This window comes from Daktulosphaira vitifoliae, unplaced genomic scaffold (assembly GCF_025091365.1).
Source record: "Daktulosphaira vitifoliae isolate Bord-2020 unplaced genomic scaffold, ASM2509136v1 Scaffold_4, whole genome shotgun sequence".
Taxonomy (NCBI): domain Eukaryota; kingdom Metazoa; phylum Arthropoda; class Insecta; order Hemiptera; family Phylloxeridae; genus Daktulosphaira; species Daktulosphaira vitifoliae.
Window position 1 is genome coordinate 20,387,072 of NW_026099575.1, and position 20,495 is coordinate 20,407,566.

General features: G+C 26.4%; 1 protein-coding gene across 2 annotated transcripts; it reads left to right on the top strand.

Moving 5' to 3' along the window:
* Positions 1–20: 20 nt before the first annotated feature.
* Positions 21–19,620, top strand: LOC126903798 (amphiphysin). 2 transcript variants are annotated; one of them, XM_050682285.1, is made up of 9 exons: positions 25–444; positions 16,059–16,194; positions 16,332–16,522; positions 16,643–16,918; positions 17,008–17,135; positions 17,203–17,237; positions 17,338–17,550; positions 17,858–18,000; positions 18,065–19,620. In XM_050682285.1, the coding sequence occupies exons 1-9, from the start codon at positions 334–336 to the stop codon at positions 18,143–18,145; spliced, it is 1,314 nt and encodes a 437-aa protein (XP_050538242.1). In that variant the 5' UTR covers positions 25–333; the 3' UTR covers positions 18,146–19,620. The 2 variants fall into 2 exon arrangements, with proteins under 2 accessions (XP_050538243.1, XP_050538242.1); XM_050682286.1 differs by lacking the exon at positions 17,338–17,550 and having other exon boundaries at positions 21–444.
* The last annotated feature ends 875 nt before the right edge of the window (positions 19,621–20,495 follow it).

Below are 20,495 nucleotides of genomic sequence, written 5' to 3' on the forward strand. Positions count from 1 at the left end.
CTCACAACTGTAAAGATTTTTTACTTTAGTGTTTCAGTTCAAACGAAAAACGCCGAACTATATGAGAAAATCGTTTGAGTTGTGCGCATTGTAAGTCAATAGTTTAATTAAAAATACCTAGTGTGAAGTATTAATAAAAACGTTATAATTAAAAGTAAAAATATTGTGTGCCAAACTATGGAAACAACAGTTAATTTTTAAATAATAGTGGTATTCCAAGTTGTCAGTCGTTTCTACGTAAAATAGACGCGTTGCTAAGTTCTGGCAAGATAAGTAGTTGTTTTTATCATTGATAACGCTGTACGACTACAGCCGTTTGGAAGCGACTATAACATGAATCAGTTGTTGTGCATTGGTGATCCGAGTCAGAACGTTATGGCTGAAAGCAAGGGATCCCTAATTGCCAAGTCCGTATCTAAACATGCCGGAAGGGCTAAAGAAAAAGTAAGATTTGTTTAAAGTATACATTTTTCTATTATGTATTAAAGCAATTTTATTATTAATTATATGTTAAGAGTTTTAACTTTCTTATCAAAATTAAGATTCTAAATTGTTTCTGTGTAGGTGGTTATATAGCTTTTTATTTAGATTTATTCATTTGTAGAATTCACTTATTGTCTTTAACAAATTATTTCGATGAATTGTTTGTTTGAGGTATTTGTTATGCTTTTTTTGACAGTGATAAATATGAATTGGTACAAAATTATATTCTCTAACTGGTAATTTAGTAAACTCGAGTGATGTAGTAGCTGAAGAATTGTTAAAATTTTTAAGTAACATTTCTAGTAGGAGATCAATAGTTTAACTTTTATTGAAATAATTTTATATATCCTCGAAAATCATTTAATTTTTCTAAATTAATTTATTAATTTTTTTAAATTATTTCTTATCTTTATTAGTAGGTATTAAATATCAATGATAACATTCATTGATTTTATTTTAATGAAAAAATTATATAAATTTTTGGTTTTGTTGATTTTTTATTTCTTTTCTGCACCACCTTATTCAATCGATAAAAATAATTTCGTGGATATATTTATATAGTTTTTATTAAGTTCAGTGAAATAATCAGAGTATACTGTATTTTTAATTTTAGATAAGTACATTTTTTTTTTGTATGCGTTAATTAGAACAATAGTAGTCTTAATCTTGTCAAATTTCGATTTCTTTAGTAGACAGACAGATTTCCATCCATTTAAAAGCCGATTTGGCATTTTATAGTGACTGATGCGACAACATCCTATGAGATGGAAAACGGTTAGTCGAGGATAGAGACAAATTCTTTGGGTACAGGTCAAATGACCATTCCACTCTTATGTCTAAAAAATTGGCTACTAGCCCACGATTTATTTCTGAACCGTGTGTAGCTGATGTACTGCAGAAGATGGGCAAATATCACTATATTGTCACCTATAATCTTCCTATCTTAAAAATATGTAATTGCTTTTTCACGTTATTAACAATTAAAAAATAGGTAGGAGCATAAGTTAGTATTCTACGGTTAGTATTGAATCATCTACGGTAGGAAATATTAATGTTTTAAAGTTTATTTACCCAATCTAAATAATAAAATTACGCCTCATTAAAACGGAATTTGTTTATTGTGGTAATGTGTTTACTGGTAGACTAATGTACAAGACCGTTTCCAGCGTGACAGAAACATGTAAACAATATGTTAACAAAGATTTAATATATACATCAAATTCCACATATTGTAATAACTTTATCTAAATTTATTAGCAGTTCATTTTTCAATTAATGCAGTTGTATCTTTAACTTAACAAAGAGAAAGATTCATTTGATATTTATTTTCGCATTTGCTTTTAGGGTTTTATATACCAATTCGAAATGTTAAAGAAAACAAAATAAGAATGTTTGTGACTTGAGGGTTATAATTGCTTTCAAAGATGGGAAAGTTAATGGAAATAATTAATTTACGTTAAATGAATTAGAAACAATTTATATAGGTTAACAGTTAAAAGTTAAAAAATTATAAATTTAACTAATTAAGGTTAAGTAAAATTTTTTTTTTTTGACTCAGCACAGTTTAAAAAAATTGTATTTAATCCTTTGTAGTTTTAAATAATTTTTTCGTAAAAATTGCTAAAAATCGAGTTTTTATTGAATGGTGATGCTAAGGAAGCTGAGAATCGTTTTTAAAACAGAATATGGAGAAAAATTTTAATGATAACACAATTTTTTTTATTTGTTTCTAGTCTAACATCATATTGTACATTTTGGTGTTTGTTCTACTGTTCTATCTTAAAAATTAGAGCTGTTATTAAACAAATAATAATCAGTTAAAGAATCACATAAGGAAGTATGTTTTCTAATTTATAATGAACAACACAAGTACAATTACAGAGGCTTAGTGTCCAAGTCTAAAAAACCTAGTTTTTACAAAAAAATAAAATAAATTTTTGACTACTAAAGACATTTATTATCAAATTTTTAAAACTAATGTTACAATAATATATATAATGTGTTATTAGTACTAGTCCAAAATGACAATCATCATGATACTCATGAATAAAATTACATATTTTTTGTACGCAAATTAATATTAAGGCAAAAATTTAAACAGGAACGAGGTTAAAAGAAACAACGTAGTGTTTTTCGTTTAAAACCGGTAAAAAAAGTACTATATTATGAATATGTTTCTTGTTGGTAGTTAACTATAATTAAAATACATCGTTAGCTTATTCAACTGATTAATATTTATTATATTTCAGTTTAAAATAAATTCAGCTTCAAAAACTATACGCGATCATCTTTTCTTCAATGATAATATTTGTAGTGCCAATTTATATTTTGTTTGCCTAAAATTAAATAAGATAACTTTATAGAACTTTGGAAATAAATTATTAAATTTCTTCACCAAACCGTAGTTTTGTTGTAATTTTTTTTGTTAAATTTAATGTTATAATAACATAATAATAAATAATAAATAGCTATAATGTTGTGTTGTTGAGAAATTTTACGAGAAATCTTAGAATATTTTAACGTTGATTGGTTTAATTGAATTTCGTAGTATTTATTATTGCTTTGACCTGTAAAATAAAAATAATTAGCTAATACAGAAAAAAAGTGTCACAATGATAAGACGTGCTTTATAAAAAATATTAAATTATATTTGATAACAACGTTATGATAAACGTTGTATGTCTCTATTGTTTTATTTGTCTTTTGTATATTACGCGTTTGTTTTAATTGTTGTGATGGGTTTGGATAGATATTTACAAAATGTATTATTAGCTCATTAGTACTTTGTGCCTTGTTATTGTATATTTATTGTCATCTAATGCTTGTTTATTATATATATTTGTAGTGATTATTCATTCTATTTGACTTACTCTCTGAATAGTAATATTTTTATAATGAAGACAGTAGTTTAAAAACATAAGCAATACTAAGTTTTATCATATATTGTATGATATATATATATATATATGATATGTATAAACAAATAAATCGGTAGGAAGTCTATACGTCAGGTAATTAAAGTTTTAGGTATTTCATTACCATCATCTTCTTTTCTATGTATTCGTATAGGTCAGGTCTGATATAACCTATTCCATTTTAAACTTTTCAATAGAGAATATTTTCATCCCAAAAATAACTAAATATCATATATATATATATATCGTATTTAGGGAAGATTATACTTAATTGATAAATGTTTTTCTTTTTTTTAATGTAACAATAAGCATAGTATTGCTTAAAAGTTTTCTTGTTTTTATATTGTGTCAACATTATTTAAAATGCATAAATCTGCTTTTAATTTACCACTCAATACATGATGTATTTATGTGTATTTGAAGATATATTTTGATCGCGGGAGAGAAATTTTAGACAGGTTTACTTTTAGTTAGCTTGGTTTGCTTGTGTTCGTATAAGGCATTCACCGCTGCATCGTCCGAGAAAATTGTTGCTATTGCCTCCGCAAGTGGGTTATCCTCTCACGACGAAGACGAAACCTCTATAATAGTATACTTAAAAGTATGTGTAATACTACAAGATATCTACTTGAGATACCGAGGAATGACTTACAGTTAAACGGAAAAAGTGAAATTTGGTCGAGAGACTGTAAAAAGAATCATACTGTTTATAATCTCGCAGCTCTTTTTAATAAAGTTTTTAGTTACTCTTCTCTTCAAAATTAATATCATTATTTTTTTATTAAAAATGTTGATACCAAAATGATATTTTAGTAGTGTAACAACTAACTAAATTTTCTATTTATAATGATATAGATCTCTTAGTTTGAGTGATAGTTTAGTCTAATACTCAAATTTCAAATGCATTTAGAATTTATTCGTTGGCAATAGTGACCTCCTGAAGCATCAATGTACTGCGCATCGTGTGGCATCCACATATTTCTGAAGGTGACCATATGCATAAATCAGGGGTTCGTAATTTACGTCTACATATGGCTTAGTTTGTCGTTGATCTGAATTTTATAAAGGTATCTATTCAGGATTAAGTTGATTTGCATATTTATGGTTTTAGTTTCTTTATGAATTAGCAAATTATTTAGTCAAATAATGTTGTGATAATGTGTAGCAAAAAAAAATACAGTTCTTTTTTGTTGCACAAAGTTACAGTTTGGTTGTACTATTGGCGTTCTAAGGATTTATAATTGTTTTGTATTGATGAAACTATTGACTCCATGTGACATTTGTAGTACAAGGTCATTATACCGTTTCTTCTAAATCTCCGATAGTGATGCGTATGTTGCCGTTTCAGTATTATAATTTTAAAAAATATTCGAACTGCAGAGAACGTAATAATATATGCATTACTCGAAGAACCTGTTAGAATCCTTATGATTCTTGAGCGCGCTGTTTTTCTTAAATTATACATGCCGAAAGAGGTACACTCTTAATGTTTGTAATATGCCCAAACTAAAAACATTATTAGTGTGGGTATGTCAATTTTTCGGTAATTATTGAAAAAAAAAAACATTGATAACATATGTGACCGGGTTTGATAGGACAATTGAAATTGGGATGTACAAAATAATTTTGTGTTGATCACGTATAGAATTCGTGTCAGTGGGTGAAAGTTCATATGGTCATTGACCTAACCTAATGGTAACAACTGGCAAAGACTAAGTGTATATAAGTTAAAAAAATATTATTCAATCAGCTTTTGATATTTTTGAATAATGAATATAGTCGTAATTTGAACAAAATGTTTCGAGGACTAACTTAATTATCCCCTCCTTAAAAATATTTTTATATAAATTGGCACGTAATTTTCATAATTATTTTAGAGGGAGAACTGCGACAACAATAGGAGGGGAGCTAAATCTTTCTAGACCCCTCCGGATTGCTGCGCCTATTATAAATTTAATATATGTTGTTAATATGCTATGAATTACTTTTTGTTATTTTATTCTACATGGAAGTATAAATACTGGTTATTCTCCTTAAGCAAATAATAATATCAAAGATGAGTAAAACAATAAAAAGATTACATTACCCCACTATTCTTGTATAATAGGTAAAAGTCGGTTTATATTTCATTAATATTTTATGGTATGCACAAAAAAATAAGTAGCTTTATTAAATTTTTTTATTTTTTCATAACTGATTAATTTCTTATAATTATATAAAAAATTGTAGTTTTTTTATTATTGTAATAATGTAAGAAATGCGAATAATGTAATTTTTTTATTAGAAAATAATTTGTATGATTTTTTTTTACGCGGTTGGACTCATAAAATTAACTAGCAAATGAAATGTATAATACAAAAACTTAATTTCTCAATTAGGTGAAAATAACATTTTTAATAAATTATTCTTATTTCCTTTTATATATTTTAATTAAAGTTTTAAGATTTTTTTTACAATATCATCTACATTCCTCGTTTGCTGATTACAAACTAGTATTTGCAATTATCAAATCTAGTATGTTAGCCAATATTTTATAGTTAACATTAAATATAATACAGAGATACTAATATAAGTGTATTATGTATATTTTTTAATCCATTGTAAACAATAAATAGGTAACACTGCAGGTTGAAATTTAAGATAAAACAAGAGCCCACACAACTAATAAATCCGAACTGTTACGTAACTAACGATTGTCCTCGCGAATTAAACTGATGTAAGGAATAGCGAATTATATTCTCAAAACTTAATAAACTTTGCTTACATGTTACTCTATTATGTTATTTTGTCGCATACATACTTAAAGATTAGTCAATGTAATTAAGAGACAAATATAATGCATAATTACTATCACGTCTTTAATTAAAGTAATATAAAATGTAATTTTCAATAATAATTTTTAAATTTATTGTAATTTTTTTGTACACTTTCATTTTTATTCAATTTTAGTAATATATTTATTGGTAATATATAATAGTTCTTAGTTACTACCATAGGTGTAAATTGATGGCATGATCCAAGTTCGTTTTCTAAATTGATTATTATCTCGTTTTAAATTTTGAATGAAAAGTTTATTAATATTCAGATAAAATTTTTTAATAATAATTATAGAGAAATTTCAACATTATTAATTATGTCTTTAGAATAATTAATTATGTTTTTAAGGTTCCTCTATAACCACAGAAACCTTAACAATTACTATTTGTACGTCATATCTCTCCCAATCACTCATAAATTGCGAATAAGATCATTTTTTGCCTATTGATAATATTTATTATCAAAATAGTTGTAATTGTCTACAGAATCAAAAAATTTATTTCAAAATTACACTCACAAAATATTAAAGATTGTCGTGATTAAATCACGACATGCTCTGGGCTTCGCACATAACAGTGGCGTAGTTAGTGTTCTGTTTTTTTATGGGAGATATGTACAAGAAAAAATTGTATTCCCCTTCTAAACGAAAAAAATAGTATCTTTATTATGGAATAATTTTTACTGAAGGAATGTATCCCATTTGAACCCCTTCCCTCCTGGCACAAAATTATTTTTTGTCCCAGGCCCTGTAAATCCTAGGGCCTGCGCTGTGTTGTTACATGCGATGATCATATTTTAAGCCAGAGCTGTTTTACGATTATTTAATTAATTTTTTTTTTTATTCGGTTAAAAATAGTATATTGTATAGAATCATCGTATTTATATTGAATAGTAAATTTTTATTTCATGGAGTTATAATTGTTTCAACATTTATCAGTATCAATACAATTATTTAAATATTTTCTTATTTCGGATGAGTAGAATTATTCTTAGAAACAATACGATACAAATAGGATAGTGTTTGTTGCAATAAGTCATGTTATCTTACACTTTCCGCCAATTACAAAATTTGTTACAACTTCGTCATAGTCTAGTTGTTCCAACTTTGACTCGTGTGAAATAAGGTCATATGACCTTTTAATAGCGAAAGTGCTTCTTATTGAAATGTGACGTATAAATAATTTTTTTTAATGTACAACAGAAAACAATTTAACTACATGAACGAGTGATAAATTTGAAATAAACGAATTCACACTTATATATTTTCATATCCAAACATAACACTTGGTTTATCTATTATTGATATTTCTCCCATAGAAACATCTTCCAGTGTCATTTGCAACGCTTATTGAATAATATTTGACGTCCCACTTCGCGACGTGATTGTCAATGTTGCAGCGTAACGGACATACATACCTATGTGCCTAATCGCCAACTGTCGTCCCTACAATATGATATTATGTTGGTCGGCATATAATCCTGTCAACGACCTCTTTGTGTGCAGCGCCCGCTTGCAATAGTAATCATTGAAATACACAATGTGATATCCCAATTTCCCTAACGACCCATGCGTGGACACTGTTGTCGGATTAGTTGAGCGTGTAAAGTACTTGATAAGAAAACTTGAACTGACTGGATTCTACAAAGTAGCCACTTGAAAGAAATTTAAGCTTAATATCATTATAATGATAATGATGAAATTTATGGATGTGATATTGTATCACAGAATTGAATGGTTTTATTTACAATTTAATGAGCCAATTATGCATAATGTTATGTGTATTAATAACAAAATGTAATAACAGCTGTTAAAACTAATTGTAGGTTTTACGCAAACAATGGAAAACGAGTGCTGGGTAAAACAGTTAAGAGTGTTGTGCGTATGGACAACACAGCCTTATTATAATTACTTTTTGTAGTGACCCTATTCCCAAACTGAACTTCCATATTGAACCCGTTAAAATAAGTGTATTTTCTAAGGCGGGGCATGCTGGTTGTCTGAAAGTGTGGTATGTTTTTCCGAGCTGTCTTTTATTTTATGAATTGTGATAAGTATGGTACAATTTTTATTCGCTATGCATGTAAAATATTTATCGTATTAATATGTATTCTTCGGGTTCAGTCTTCACTCTTGTGATTTTTAAAGTCCGACATGGTGCATTTAAACGCACGTTTGCCGTTTTTTTACGCGTGAGGTCATTGTATGTTATTTTATCACAACACTATTCCATGTACATAAAGACACACCTTCATCTCGCTTAGAGATATGCCTACCTACATGGCGTTTAGCGTCAAGGACGTCATTACCCACACAAATTGTACACACTAATAGTTACAATTTTGTTTTCAATTACTCGGATTATTAGTATTTCGTTCGAATTTTATGATGCCGAGTCTATTAGGTTACTTAAGTATTAAATAAGCCATTGACGCAACAAAAAAATTCCCTAGATATTATAATTATTCACCCTCATTAGTCGTTTTCCGAATATGAAAATATGAGAGAACCGAAGGAAGTGCCGCTGGACAGGCGTCAAGTGGGCGATTCGACGCTATTTGATGACTATTCAAACCAGTTTTAGGATTTTCTTTCTAATTCCTTAAAAGGCAAAGAGGCGAAATCTTTCGGAGTTTGCGCCCGGCGTTTGGGCGTGTTCGACGGATGTTGAAGTCTCTGTTTATATCTTGCAGTGACACAAACAGATAATGTAATTAAGAACTTAAGTATAATTATGGAATGATTTTATGGATGAAATTGTTGATTTCTTAGAATTATACATTTGAATAGTCTAATCTTACCATTAAAAGAATTATTTGACTTATAATTTTAAAATCAGTTGAGTTTACTTTAAATTACAAGACGGTAATTAAGATTATTATTATGAAGATTATCAAATTTTGTACAAAATATATATATGTATAATTTTTGACATTATGATGTTTTAAGTTAAAATTTATTTGACTGATTGCAACACATAAACATTTATTTGATTTAATATCACACGGTCCTCATAGTTATGTAGACCTAGTTGTTGCACACATAAGGATGTAGATAGGTTGAACTATTCTCTTTAACATATTTTCTTGCAGAACATATATTATTTTTTTGATTCTTAGGAATTTTGAATGATAGTCTTTGTATTTGTTATTATTTTCTTTAGTATAGTTGTTACGTCCGGACAATCACCCTTATTGATGCACTAAAAAATACTTGAAGACAATTACAAATTTTCGAAAAAATAAAAATAGAATATCATATATTAAAGTAAAGTTATGTTGAGTTTTGTATATTTTTGAAATTATATGCATTAACTGACGTGAGCCTGCTTGCATTTTGCGAATTATTAGGTGATATTCGTACCACATATATTATTATTTATATTATTATTATATTATTTATATGGATAGTTGTATAAGAATTCTGAAGATATTACCTTAATCATATGCTAAATACTTTTCATCTTTGTGACTAAATAACCCTTAAGAAATCTTGATTATAAACTTTGTTTTACTGCTCAATTTAATTATGGATTCGTTAAAAAAAATTATATTAACCATTTTGGTTTTATTTCGAAATGTTAAACCTACTAGTGCTGTTAGTTTTAACGTAATTTTTAAGTATCATTTATAGACGAAAAACACTATAAAAACACTATAATCTTAAAATTTATTGTTTACTATTTTTGTTACATTTAGTTATCATTTTATTTCCAGAAATAATAACTCTAGGTTTGATCTAGTATAGTAGTTTGAAATTATAAATTAAAATTAACAAATGCAGTTTTAGACGAAGGAGCCAAAAAATTGCTGGCTATCGTTATTTTTGCTAAGAAGATTTTAGTAATCCTTAAATTCGTGTGGCGCTTATGGTGCTAAATTTAAACTTATCTAATACGATTTGTATGTCGATCTAATTTAGTCTATTGATTATGTATTGAATATAAATAAAGTTTGATCGATCGTGTCTTATCAAAAATAATTGGTTGGTATTTGATTAAGAGCTTGATCATATAGTTATTTAAGTAAATAATGATGTTCATTTTTGTCTCTTTATAGGAAAACGGTAATTGTTATTTGATTTTTTACATTGTAATTTTAAAACTAATATCGTTAAGAACGTCACGTTGAGTCATACCAGACTACAGAAGATAATATAGTTATTACTAGTGATGCTAGACGATGTGTCTATATGTGAAGTCTTTTATAGTACACGAGATCACACTGCAGGACACTTTACCGTTGTCATCATACACTAATAGTTATTTTGGGTGTGTAGATGTAACGGTGGAATGGTATGTCCAGCGGACAGTAGTCTAAATTTACTTTTCCCTGGTCGCCTCGTCTAGCTCTGTGCGCAGAATACGCTCTGTCAATATTAGCTTGTTCCGTATACTTTTGTATTACCGACAAAAGTGTCACGTCACTATAAAAACTTAAAATATATATATATATATTTATTCTATAATAAATAGTACGCTCCGGCCAAAACTTATTGTAACATCGTCACTAGTTTTTAAATAACCATGTGGCACAGACGCTAAAAAACGATATTGAACATGAATTTTGTCATTATAATCCAGTGTCTATTGTATTCACGTTATTACTAATCTACAGCCATGTGGCTGTCTATTATCACTATAAAAAATCCCTAAGGCGATACTGTAATACGATATTATTGCTGTTAGGTACGCAGTGGGTGAACTATATGACAAGAATTATCTCATAGGAACATGTTAGTCGTCAATAAGTACAGCTAATATATTCGAATTAATAATTCCATCGTTGCAGAAGTCATTACTGTTATTATTACTATAAAACAATTCATTGGATAATAACACTATACGTTTAAATTTATTTTTGATCCTCAGTCAAACAGCAGCATGTACTTGAACTTGATAGATCAACTATTTTATGAAAAATTGTAAATATTTAAATTTGTAATAATTTTTCTAGTACACATAATCTAGATTAGTAAAAATCATAGTTTTATTTTTGCATTGAAATGTTTATTTAAATTCAATATTACTAGCGCAGAGGTTTTTAATACAAGTAGTATTTGACAATTGATTATATCCAAACGGAAAGGGTTGTTTAATTTTGTAATTGACAACATAATATTATTTTAGTAATAGTAGAAGTCGTTAAATCGTGTCTTCTAATCTTGCAACATTCGTAGGTTGATCCAGTTGCTTTTAAGATTCATTTTTTTTAATACCTACTCCTACTATTATACATTAATTTTTAGAATTATTAATAATCATCTGTTTTTTAACTCCATAGTAAACAATAATGTATAAGCCAATTTATGAATATTTTAAAAAATATTCAAGTTCCGACAATCTAACTTGCGCGATACTTCTTTTATAGTACTGAGTTTCTTTATCGATTCAGATTTGTATCTATAATCATAATTTTATTCATTTAAACTTAGAAGATTTTAATTTATTAAAAGTTTTAAAATTTCAATGTGAATTCTACGTGTTTGGATATTTGATCGGCACAACTACTTCACCTACGATTTTCCCTTTTTCTGCACTATGGCGAATGGAAATACATTGAAATATAATTTTATATATTTTCACGGTTGTAAAATTATTATTTTTCAATTACAATGTATAATTCATCGCGGAATACAAGTTAAAGTAATTTATATGCTTTTGATAAAATATTCTTTTTTATATTGTTTTTCTTATGTTGTGATAAATAATTTTTAATAACTGATTAGTACACTTTTTGTTTTAAAATTAATAATTGTAAAAATAAAATCTATCAATTATGTAATCTTATTTTTTTAAGCAATAATATAATCATTAATAAATTATGAGACGTTGTTGTTTCCTTATTTATAAAATATTTGTATGCGTTTTCGATTTTAGATAATTAAAAACTATAGTAGTACATTTGTATTTGAAAATACTTTATTTAAATTATGACTTTTAATGGAAGAACATAATTAGAACTTGTTATAATTTTTACATTACATAATTTTAATAATTTTTCATTGAACATAAAAATCAATAGTTTAATCCCTGTAGTATTGCCTTGTCAAAGCAAAGTTAATACGTATTGATTTGTTTGTCTATGTCTTTGTAAATAACTAACGCAATGTGTGGTTACATTATGGTTTTGCCTTTGGCTTTATTGCTACAAATATTATTAATTTGATTCATAGCTGTTTGAATGGTTAGTTATACATTATATGCCTGCTGGAAATAAACTAATACAACAAGTAATCATACGTCAACTACGACTAATAAATATCAATTGTTTGACTATTCAATATTTTGAGGGCTATATGATTTTTTTTACTATCTCATTGAAAGATAAACACTTTTTATTAATATTTTGTAGACAGTTCTTCAGAACTTTTTTATCTACCAAAATGTTTACGATTATTGATAATATGATAACAGATAGTCACAAAAAAATGTATGCTTACAACAAAAACAGAAAGTAAACAAAATAATTCGCTTTTTCTACAATATGTAATCGTGTACTCGAACACATAAGACGGGTTGCATATGTTTTAGATCATTATATTTTCTATAACTCGTGTAGTAGTAAAATTTTCAGTTTTGAAAAAAAAAATTGAAGATATTTCGTGAACTTTGAATAACTTTTTTTACATAATTTTGATGAAAGGTTTTTGCTATATATTTACGTAACGGGATTTAAGCAATCATAAGATATCCCACACACAGTTTACTTACTGTGTCCCCACCCACGTCGGTTTAATGGAAAACAAAAACTTCATAATGTAGGAGCGTTTGAAAAGAAAAACAAGCCGCACAAAATCTACATATAACGCCTTAACTGTTTTTGCAATGGACAATTGTATTTTTCTCAATATAAAATAACAGATAAAATGCGATGTTTTGTAATTTGTTCAGTACTTCCCAAAGTAGACTGCTGTTGAAGACATACCGTTACCTCAGTGTTTTATTTTGTTTTTTTACACATGGTATTATCTGACCCGTTTCTTTGATTTTGTGGATAGTATAATAAGTAATAGCTATCATCCACTGTCAAAACATGTTTTTGATTATTACCGACAAGTAATGTGTTCATGTTAAATGATTTTGTTTACCTGATAAGATTTAGTCCAAATCGTAGAACTTTACCAATGTTCTGCTGTTGTTTCCTCTGCTATACTTTGGTTTCTCGTAAAATTTTCTTCTAGTCATTAATGTTAACAAATAATTTAAAATCAATATACCATCGTGCTATTTTAATATGTGGTTTTTATAATAAAAATGTTAAAAATATATGCCGAACGTAAAAGAAGTTGCGTAGTAAAATTTGACCTTGATTTTCTCCAAATCGCCAATACATTATATTACTAGTATTATTGCAGTTCGAATTATTGTCAATATATTATTAACAAGGTCTTCTTAAATAACAAAATTTATCTTCTACGGAACTATTTTTATAACGGTTTATTATTATATATTTTTAATTTTCACTATAGGAAACTATTATTCAGCAAAATATTCGTAATTTTATTTATTGGAGTATATTATATTGCAATACAAAGCAAATGGATCGTTATAGTGGTTAAGTTTTACTTGCTATGGTACCGTCTAATGTACGTGCTGATTAGACCGATTGGCATTCAATGACAAAATGGTTTTCCGTTAGAGTACAATGGATCTCCTATGTGTCAAACTGTTTACGCATTTAATTGTCGTTTATATTAGGTAATCACACGACTTAAATACCACTCACGCAATCATAATTGTGATATTTATTTACATTGTTTATTTAATTATATTATGTTTCTATTAATCGATTGATTCTATCTTGGGGAACTAATTGATATAACTTTATATTTATGTAACTTTTCATTTAAATTCTAACAATTATATTTATTTTGCAAAAATAAATTTGTTTAATAGTTTTTGTTATTTTCAAAAAATAATAATAAACAATAAATAACAAAAAGAATTTTATTCTGTTCAATATTTATATGTATTTTATATAGAATTTTAAAGCTGATTTCGAATCTGGCTTCAGATTTTTTTCCATCACAACTAGTTTTTGAGATAAATATTAATTAGTAATTAAATGATACAAAGTATAGATGATTAAAATCACTATCATAAAACATAATTCGATACAATAAAAATATTAAAAAAAAACTGTTAAATTTCATAATTTGTACATTTTTAATTTTTCAATTTCTGTGATTTAAAATTTCACTCGAATATTAAATTATTTGCTGAAAAGCTTATATTTGATTTGGGTTTTCAGAAGACAGACGAACCGAGATATTTTCAACAAATTTTTATGCTTTGAAGTACGATTTTACATTGTAGAACATAATAGAATCGCTTTAACATTGTAGTACACTTCAAAATCTTTAATTTGATATAAGTTAGAAGTTGTTAGACCTTCTGGAACACAAAAATGTTATATGCGTGCGGGTGGTCTTTTATAATCCCTTCCTGTACTTAGGTTTGTCATGGGATTTTCAGAAAAAGCGTACCAAAAGAAATTTTATTGTTTCTAGTATACTTAATTTGGTTCAGTGTTTTAAAATAAAGTTACATAATTTTTATAATGCAGAAAAAGTTTTTTGAAAATACCAATTTTCACGTAATTTTGAGATATTTTATTAAATTTCCAAAATTGAGGGTTTTTTTTTCAAATTTTTGGCTTAATAGTTTCAACTAGAATGAAACCGGTGTCTTTTAGCGTATTGATCATTAAAATCGATTTTGTAAGAGATAAGGACTTTCCTTGACACACATAAAACACACCATCACAAAACTAATACCTTCTCAAATTCGCATCAAAGCCAAAAATATATATTTTTGAAAAAAATTTTAAAATAGTCTCATAAGTTTTAATAAGCCTTATGTAAATTTTAGAAATTATCCATCAAGTTCAATCGAATTTTTGGATCTTTAAAATTGAGTTTAAGTGTCATTTTTCAAAAAGAAGCTGAACTTTCAAGTATAACCTTCTTTGGTTTAACTTACTATTATAACTTAATCTAGTATAATAAATTAATAATTTCTTATAATTTTAGGCAGGGATGTATTTAAGAATTAATAAATAAAAAAGAAAAAAAGGTCTCCACCCTTGAAATTACCCTACCAATAATGAGTTATGATGCACACTATTTTTTTTCGAATTTAAAATCATAATCTGTATGAGGAAATAGAATATCAAAGGAACTTTTGAGTTATGATGTTTATTTGAAGTCGTTCAACCTTGAATGATGGAAAATTACAAATTACTCCTTTAAATTTTCAAACATTTTTCTTTTAAATGTGGAGCTATATTTTAATAGATATGAACACGTTTATTAATTTCTCATGACAGTTGGAAAAAAATGTTGTCCCATAAATTTTCCCGTATCAAAAACTCATAAATTTATATTTGAATTAATGATAGCAAAATTGTCTAAAAATATATGTTTAAATCATAACATTTAGTTTAAAAGTTTATATCATTGACTCCCGTTTTAATTTTTTGGTTATTAGCAATAATATAATGATAATATTGTTATCAAATTTTGCGCACATAATGAACAGAACCAGATGATAATTTTTGTTTTTTATAACCTGAGCCTAAAATTACTAGTTACGAGATACTAAGGTGTGCACCATTCACGTGCTCCCCTATTATTATGTACAAATTATATTGCAATTTATTATTATTACTTTGTATTGAATTTTAAAATGAAATTTTTTAATAAAATATAGAAATTTTGAAATATTTGTCTTACAATAATAGGTCATAAATAAATACATTTTCAAGTATATGTGAATCATATATTATTTTAATGTTTTTTTTTTTAAATAAATATATGTCAACTAACATATTATAATTTTTTAGTTTCTTCAAAACCTAGGAAAAGTAGATAGGACAGAAGATGAAATTTTCAATGAACATTTGCAAAATTTTTCTAAACAACAAAATTCAGCTAATAAGTTGCAAAAAGAATTTAACAACTATATTCGTTGTATTCGAGGTAAGATGTTATATGTTATTAAATGTCTTACACTAATTTTTTTTTTAGAATTTCTTGATGTTTTTAATTATTATTTTTCCAAAGATCAAACAAAAAAAAAGTGATATTAAGCTATTAATATTATTTGTATTCTCTAGCTGCCCAAGTAGCCAGTAAAAGTCTTATGGAAACATTAAATGAAATGTATGAAAGTCAATGGGTTGGTCATGATCATATGTGTACTCAGTCCAATAGTCTGGACATGTTGTGGAGTGATTATAGTCACAAATTAGCTGATCAAGTACTCATTCCGTTAAACACGTATCAAGCTCAATTCGCTGAAACAAGAGTAAGGTTTTTAAAATTTGGCAATTTTCAAATTAATAATCATATATTTGATTGCTGGTTTTTTTCAAGTATTTAAATGTTGTGATTTTTTTTAAATAGTATTATTTTATATTATATATAGAAAAAGATTGATAAACGTAATAGGAAACTAGTTGATTATGACAGTCAGAGACATAGTAATCAGTTGGCCAGCAATGGTGCTGGTAAGAAAAAAGATGAAGCTAAAATGATAAAAGCTAAAGAACAGTTTGACGAAGTGAAGCGGAAGTTTGATCTTATTAATAGTGAGTTGCATGATGAACTTCCAGCTCTTTACAATTCTAGGGTATTGTTCTTGATAACTAACTTACAACCATATTTTGCTGCTGAACAACTATTTCACTGTGAATCATCAAAAGTATGTTAATAAATTAAAATAATATTAAAAAAATTAAATATAAAATTCTACTATTCAATTTTTGGGAATAATATTTGGGAATTTTACAGGTGTTTTCAGAAATGGAGTCAATTGTAGATAAGTTAGCAAATGATTACCAACACCAATCAAAAATGTTGAACTACTTTGTACGAAACAACAAAACAGCCAATAACATATCTAATAATGTATCATCAACGTAAGTTAAAAATTTTTTGATATTTTTTTCTTTAGTTTATGATATTTTGTTTATATTTTTATTACAGTTTACAGTCTCCTGCATCTCCAAACTCAGTAAATGGTGAATATTTATTCAGTTATTTAATAAGTTTTGTTTGTTCTAACTATGTTGTTTTACTAACTTATCTATGTTTTTGTGTGATTACTAATGCTTTCTGTAGATGAGGATGCTCCAAAATCCCCAAGTTTATCTCCTTCTCCACCAGAAACTGCTGTGATTAAAACACCTGATAGCATCAATGAAGTAATATCCAAAAACGTAAATGAAGAAAAGTTGGTAAATGGCAATAGTCCTCAAACCAACGGAGTTGCTCCTGCTAGACATGAAAATGGCAGTACTAAAAATTTAACTGCTGATATAGAAATCCCTCCAGGTATTTTTGAAATTTTTTGACCTTGGATCAATTGATCTTTATTTAAAAAAAAAAGGTAAGACATTCATTCAAAGTCCAAAATATGCAATTGCGAAGGAATATTTAATCTAAACAGAGGAACTCTTTTAACTGAATATTTTTTAAAATAAAATTGTTGCGATAGTGTTCACAATATGCTTTCAGTTTTTTATTCCTAACCATATAAGTTACTCAAAATTTAATTAAAAAAAAGTCATACATTTTTTCATAGAATTTTTGGTAGTAAATATCATTTATCATGATTTAACTATGTTAAATTTATTTTTAGGTGCCACAACTGATAATTTACCAGCTGGTGTTTTATACAGAGTAGTAGCAACATATAAGTATGATGCAGAGGATACAGATGAATTGTCATTTGAAAAAGGTGAAATTATTAGTGTAGTACCATATGACGATCCAGATACTCAAGTATGATTTTCTAACTTCTAGTGGTATTATTTGAAACATGATTTCATTGATTTTATATTTATAGGAAGAAGGCTGGTTGATTGGTATTAAAGAGAGTACTGGTGAAAAAAAATTATTCCCTGCGAATTTTACAAGACCTTTGTGAAAATCACATTACTTCAGGCTCAAATGGATTGCAGCAATACCAAATATTATGAAGCTCAGTTTTTGGTCTATAATAATTTCATTTTATTTCTATACATTTTTGTTTATAAACTTTAACAAAAGTTAATGCCTACACACTTTGAACTGTGTATAAAAAACAATTCTAATGACTTTTATGGCATTTAAAACATTTATATTATTTACAATACCATTACTATTCATTTTGAATATAATAAATATATATATTTTTTTATGATTTTAAGTCATATTATATATTATATGAATAGCATAAAATGTAAAATTGTATTGATGTTGCTAAGTATTAATTTGACTGATTGAGATATTGTTACGAATTTATTAGGTTTGATTTTTAATATTTACTTTTTGCTTAGCTATTAAACCTAGTATAATGTTCTCACAAATTTATTGTAACAAGTGCCTTTAAGTATTTTTATTCTTCTAAATTTTTTTATCTTTTGAAATAATGTCTTTTATATTTATTATTTTTGTTAATAATAAAACATATAGAATATTAAAATAACAAATACACCTAACAATTCATTTTTATCTTTTAAGGTTAATTATGAAGTTTATCAACTATAATTTTTACTCGTATTTTAGATTTGCTACTTTTATTTTTCATGTGTTGTTATGTTGTTGTATTTGTGTGTTAAATGTTTTTCTTTATTTAGTAAGTGATTAGTATGTAAAGATTATCAATCATTTTAATATTAACTTGTATTATTTACCCGTCCCTATACTTATTCTTGTAGTCAGTAATATGTTGTAAATAATTATAGTTAAAATTTAGTGTAATTTTATAACAAATTAATATTTTATGATACATTATGAATTATTTTAATAATATGGTTGGTCTGTAAATGTTATTTTAATTTTTTGTTGACGAGCTAACAAGTTATCATACTTAGTATTGAGATGCAAAATAAGCTAACAAATAATTTGTAATGAATTTAAAGACTTAATTTAACACAATAACAAGCAGCTTATTACATTTAATGTTATAATAAGTTATTTGTGTTTGATATTGGAAATCCTTAGATTTCCTATGATATTATGTATTTTTTTTTATAGTTGCTATAAAAATAATATTGAACAAAAATTAAAAATACAATCACTACAATGTCATGAAATTAGATATAAATTGTCTAATTTAACTTAACAAGTATAACAAAATATAACTTTAAATTAATTTTTATATTTAATGTTAAGTTGTACTTTCAATGTCCCCACAGTCATAAGATAACTATTTTCCAAAGCTTGCACATTTAACTTTGAGTAAATGTCTGTTATGATTTATTATTTGTCTTGTTTTTATGCAAGATATTTATTTTTCTATTTTCATGGTTAAAACCAATAGTTATGAGTTAAGTGAAGTAATATCTATACATTGTCTATTCCTAATATGTAACTATTATATTCTTTTTTTGCAGTATAGTTTTTCATGATAAATTTAAATAGGTATAAATCTTGAAAATTTTCAAAAATTCCAATACAATACCCCTATTTGTTATACTTTAATTGTATTAAAAGATACAATTTTCATCAATTGCTAAGTTAAATTTTTCAAAAAAATTTCTCGTTATACTACAAAATTTTACTTACATTTATGCTATCATCAGTAACTTATTTGTGTATAACTGCATTTAATTTTTACTTATATTTTTATATTAAAGTAAATGTAAAAATTCTTCAGTTTACTTTATTTTAATTGACAATTTTACAGTAATTTATAATGTATAAGTATAATTTAAATTTCAGTGCATAATAAGCTGTGCTATATAATAAACTATACAAATAAAAAAATGGAATATTTTATGAATTTGAATAATTGTCTTATTTATTTTTACTTAACTAATATGGTCATTTTTATATTAGCAGTTCAGTAAGTAAGGAAATGGGCTACTATTGTTCTCATTGTTTATAACAATTGGCCTGTTTCCTTACTTACTGAACATCTGTAGAATAGGCTTCAGAGGAGGGCAATAGTCCCTCCTGTAAGAACATTTATTACTATGTTCAACTATTAAACAAACCCCTAACCAGAGTTGGGCATTATTCGAATAAAAAATTATTCGATTGATTATTTGAATAAAAAATTATTCTTTATTCGTTTATTTTTCATTTGATTATTCTAGATTATTTTTATTCATCATTTTAATTTTTACAATAATTCGTTATTCATTATTCAACCAGTTATTCTACATTTTTTATTCATCATTCGGTTATTCATTATTCAATTATTCGTTATTCATTATTCTTCATAGTCGTGTTTATCTCAAATGATTCGTAGGTAATTTAAAATTACAACTTAACTGAAAATTGAAACTAGT

Bases quoted from the DNA above. Each gene is read 5' to 3' on its own strand.
- LOC126903798 (XM_050682285.1), top strand. From the start codon at position 334: ATGAATCAGTTGTTGTGCATTGGTGATCCGAGTCAGAACGTTATGGCT. The intron at 445-16,058 runs GTAAGATTTGTT...ATAATTTTTTAG, and splicing joins CCGGAAGGGCTAAAGAAAAA to TTTCTTCAAAACCTAGGAAA. The intron at 17,136-17,202 runs GTAAGTTAAAAA...TTTTTATTACAG, and splicing joins TCTAATAATGTATCATCAAC to TTTACAGTCTCCTGCATCTC.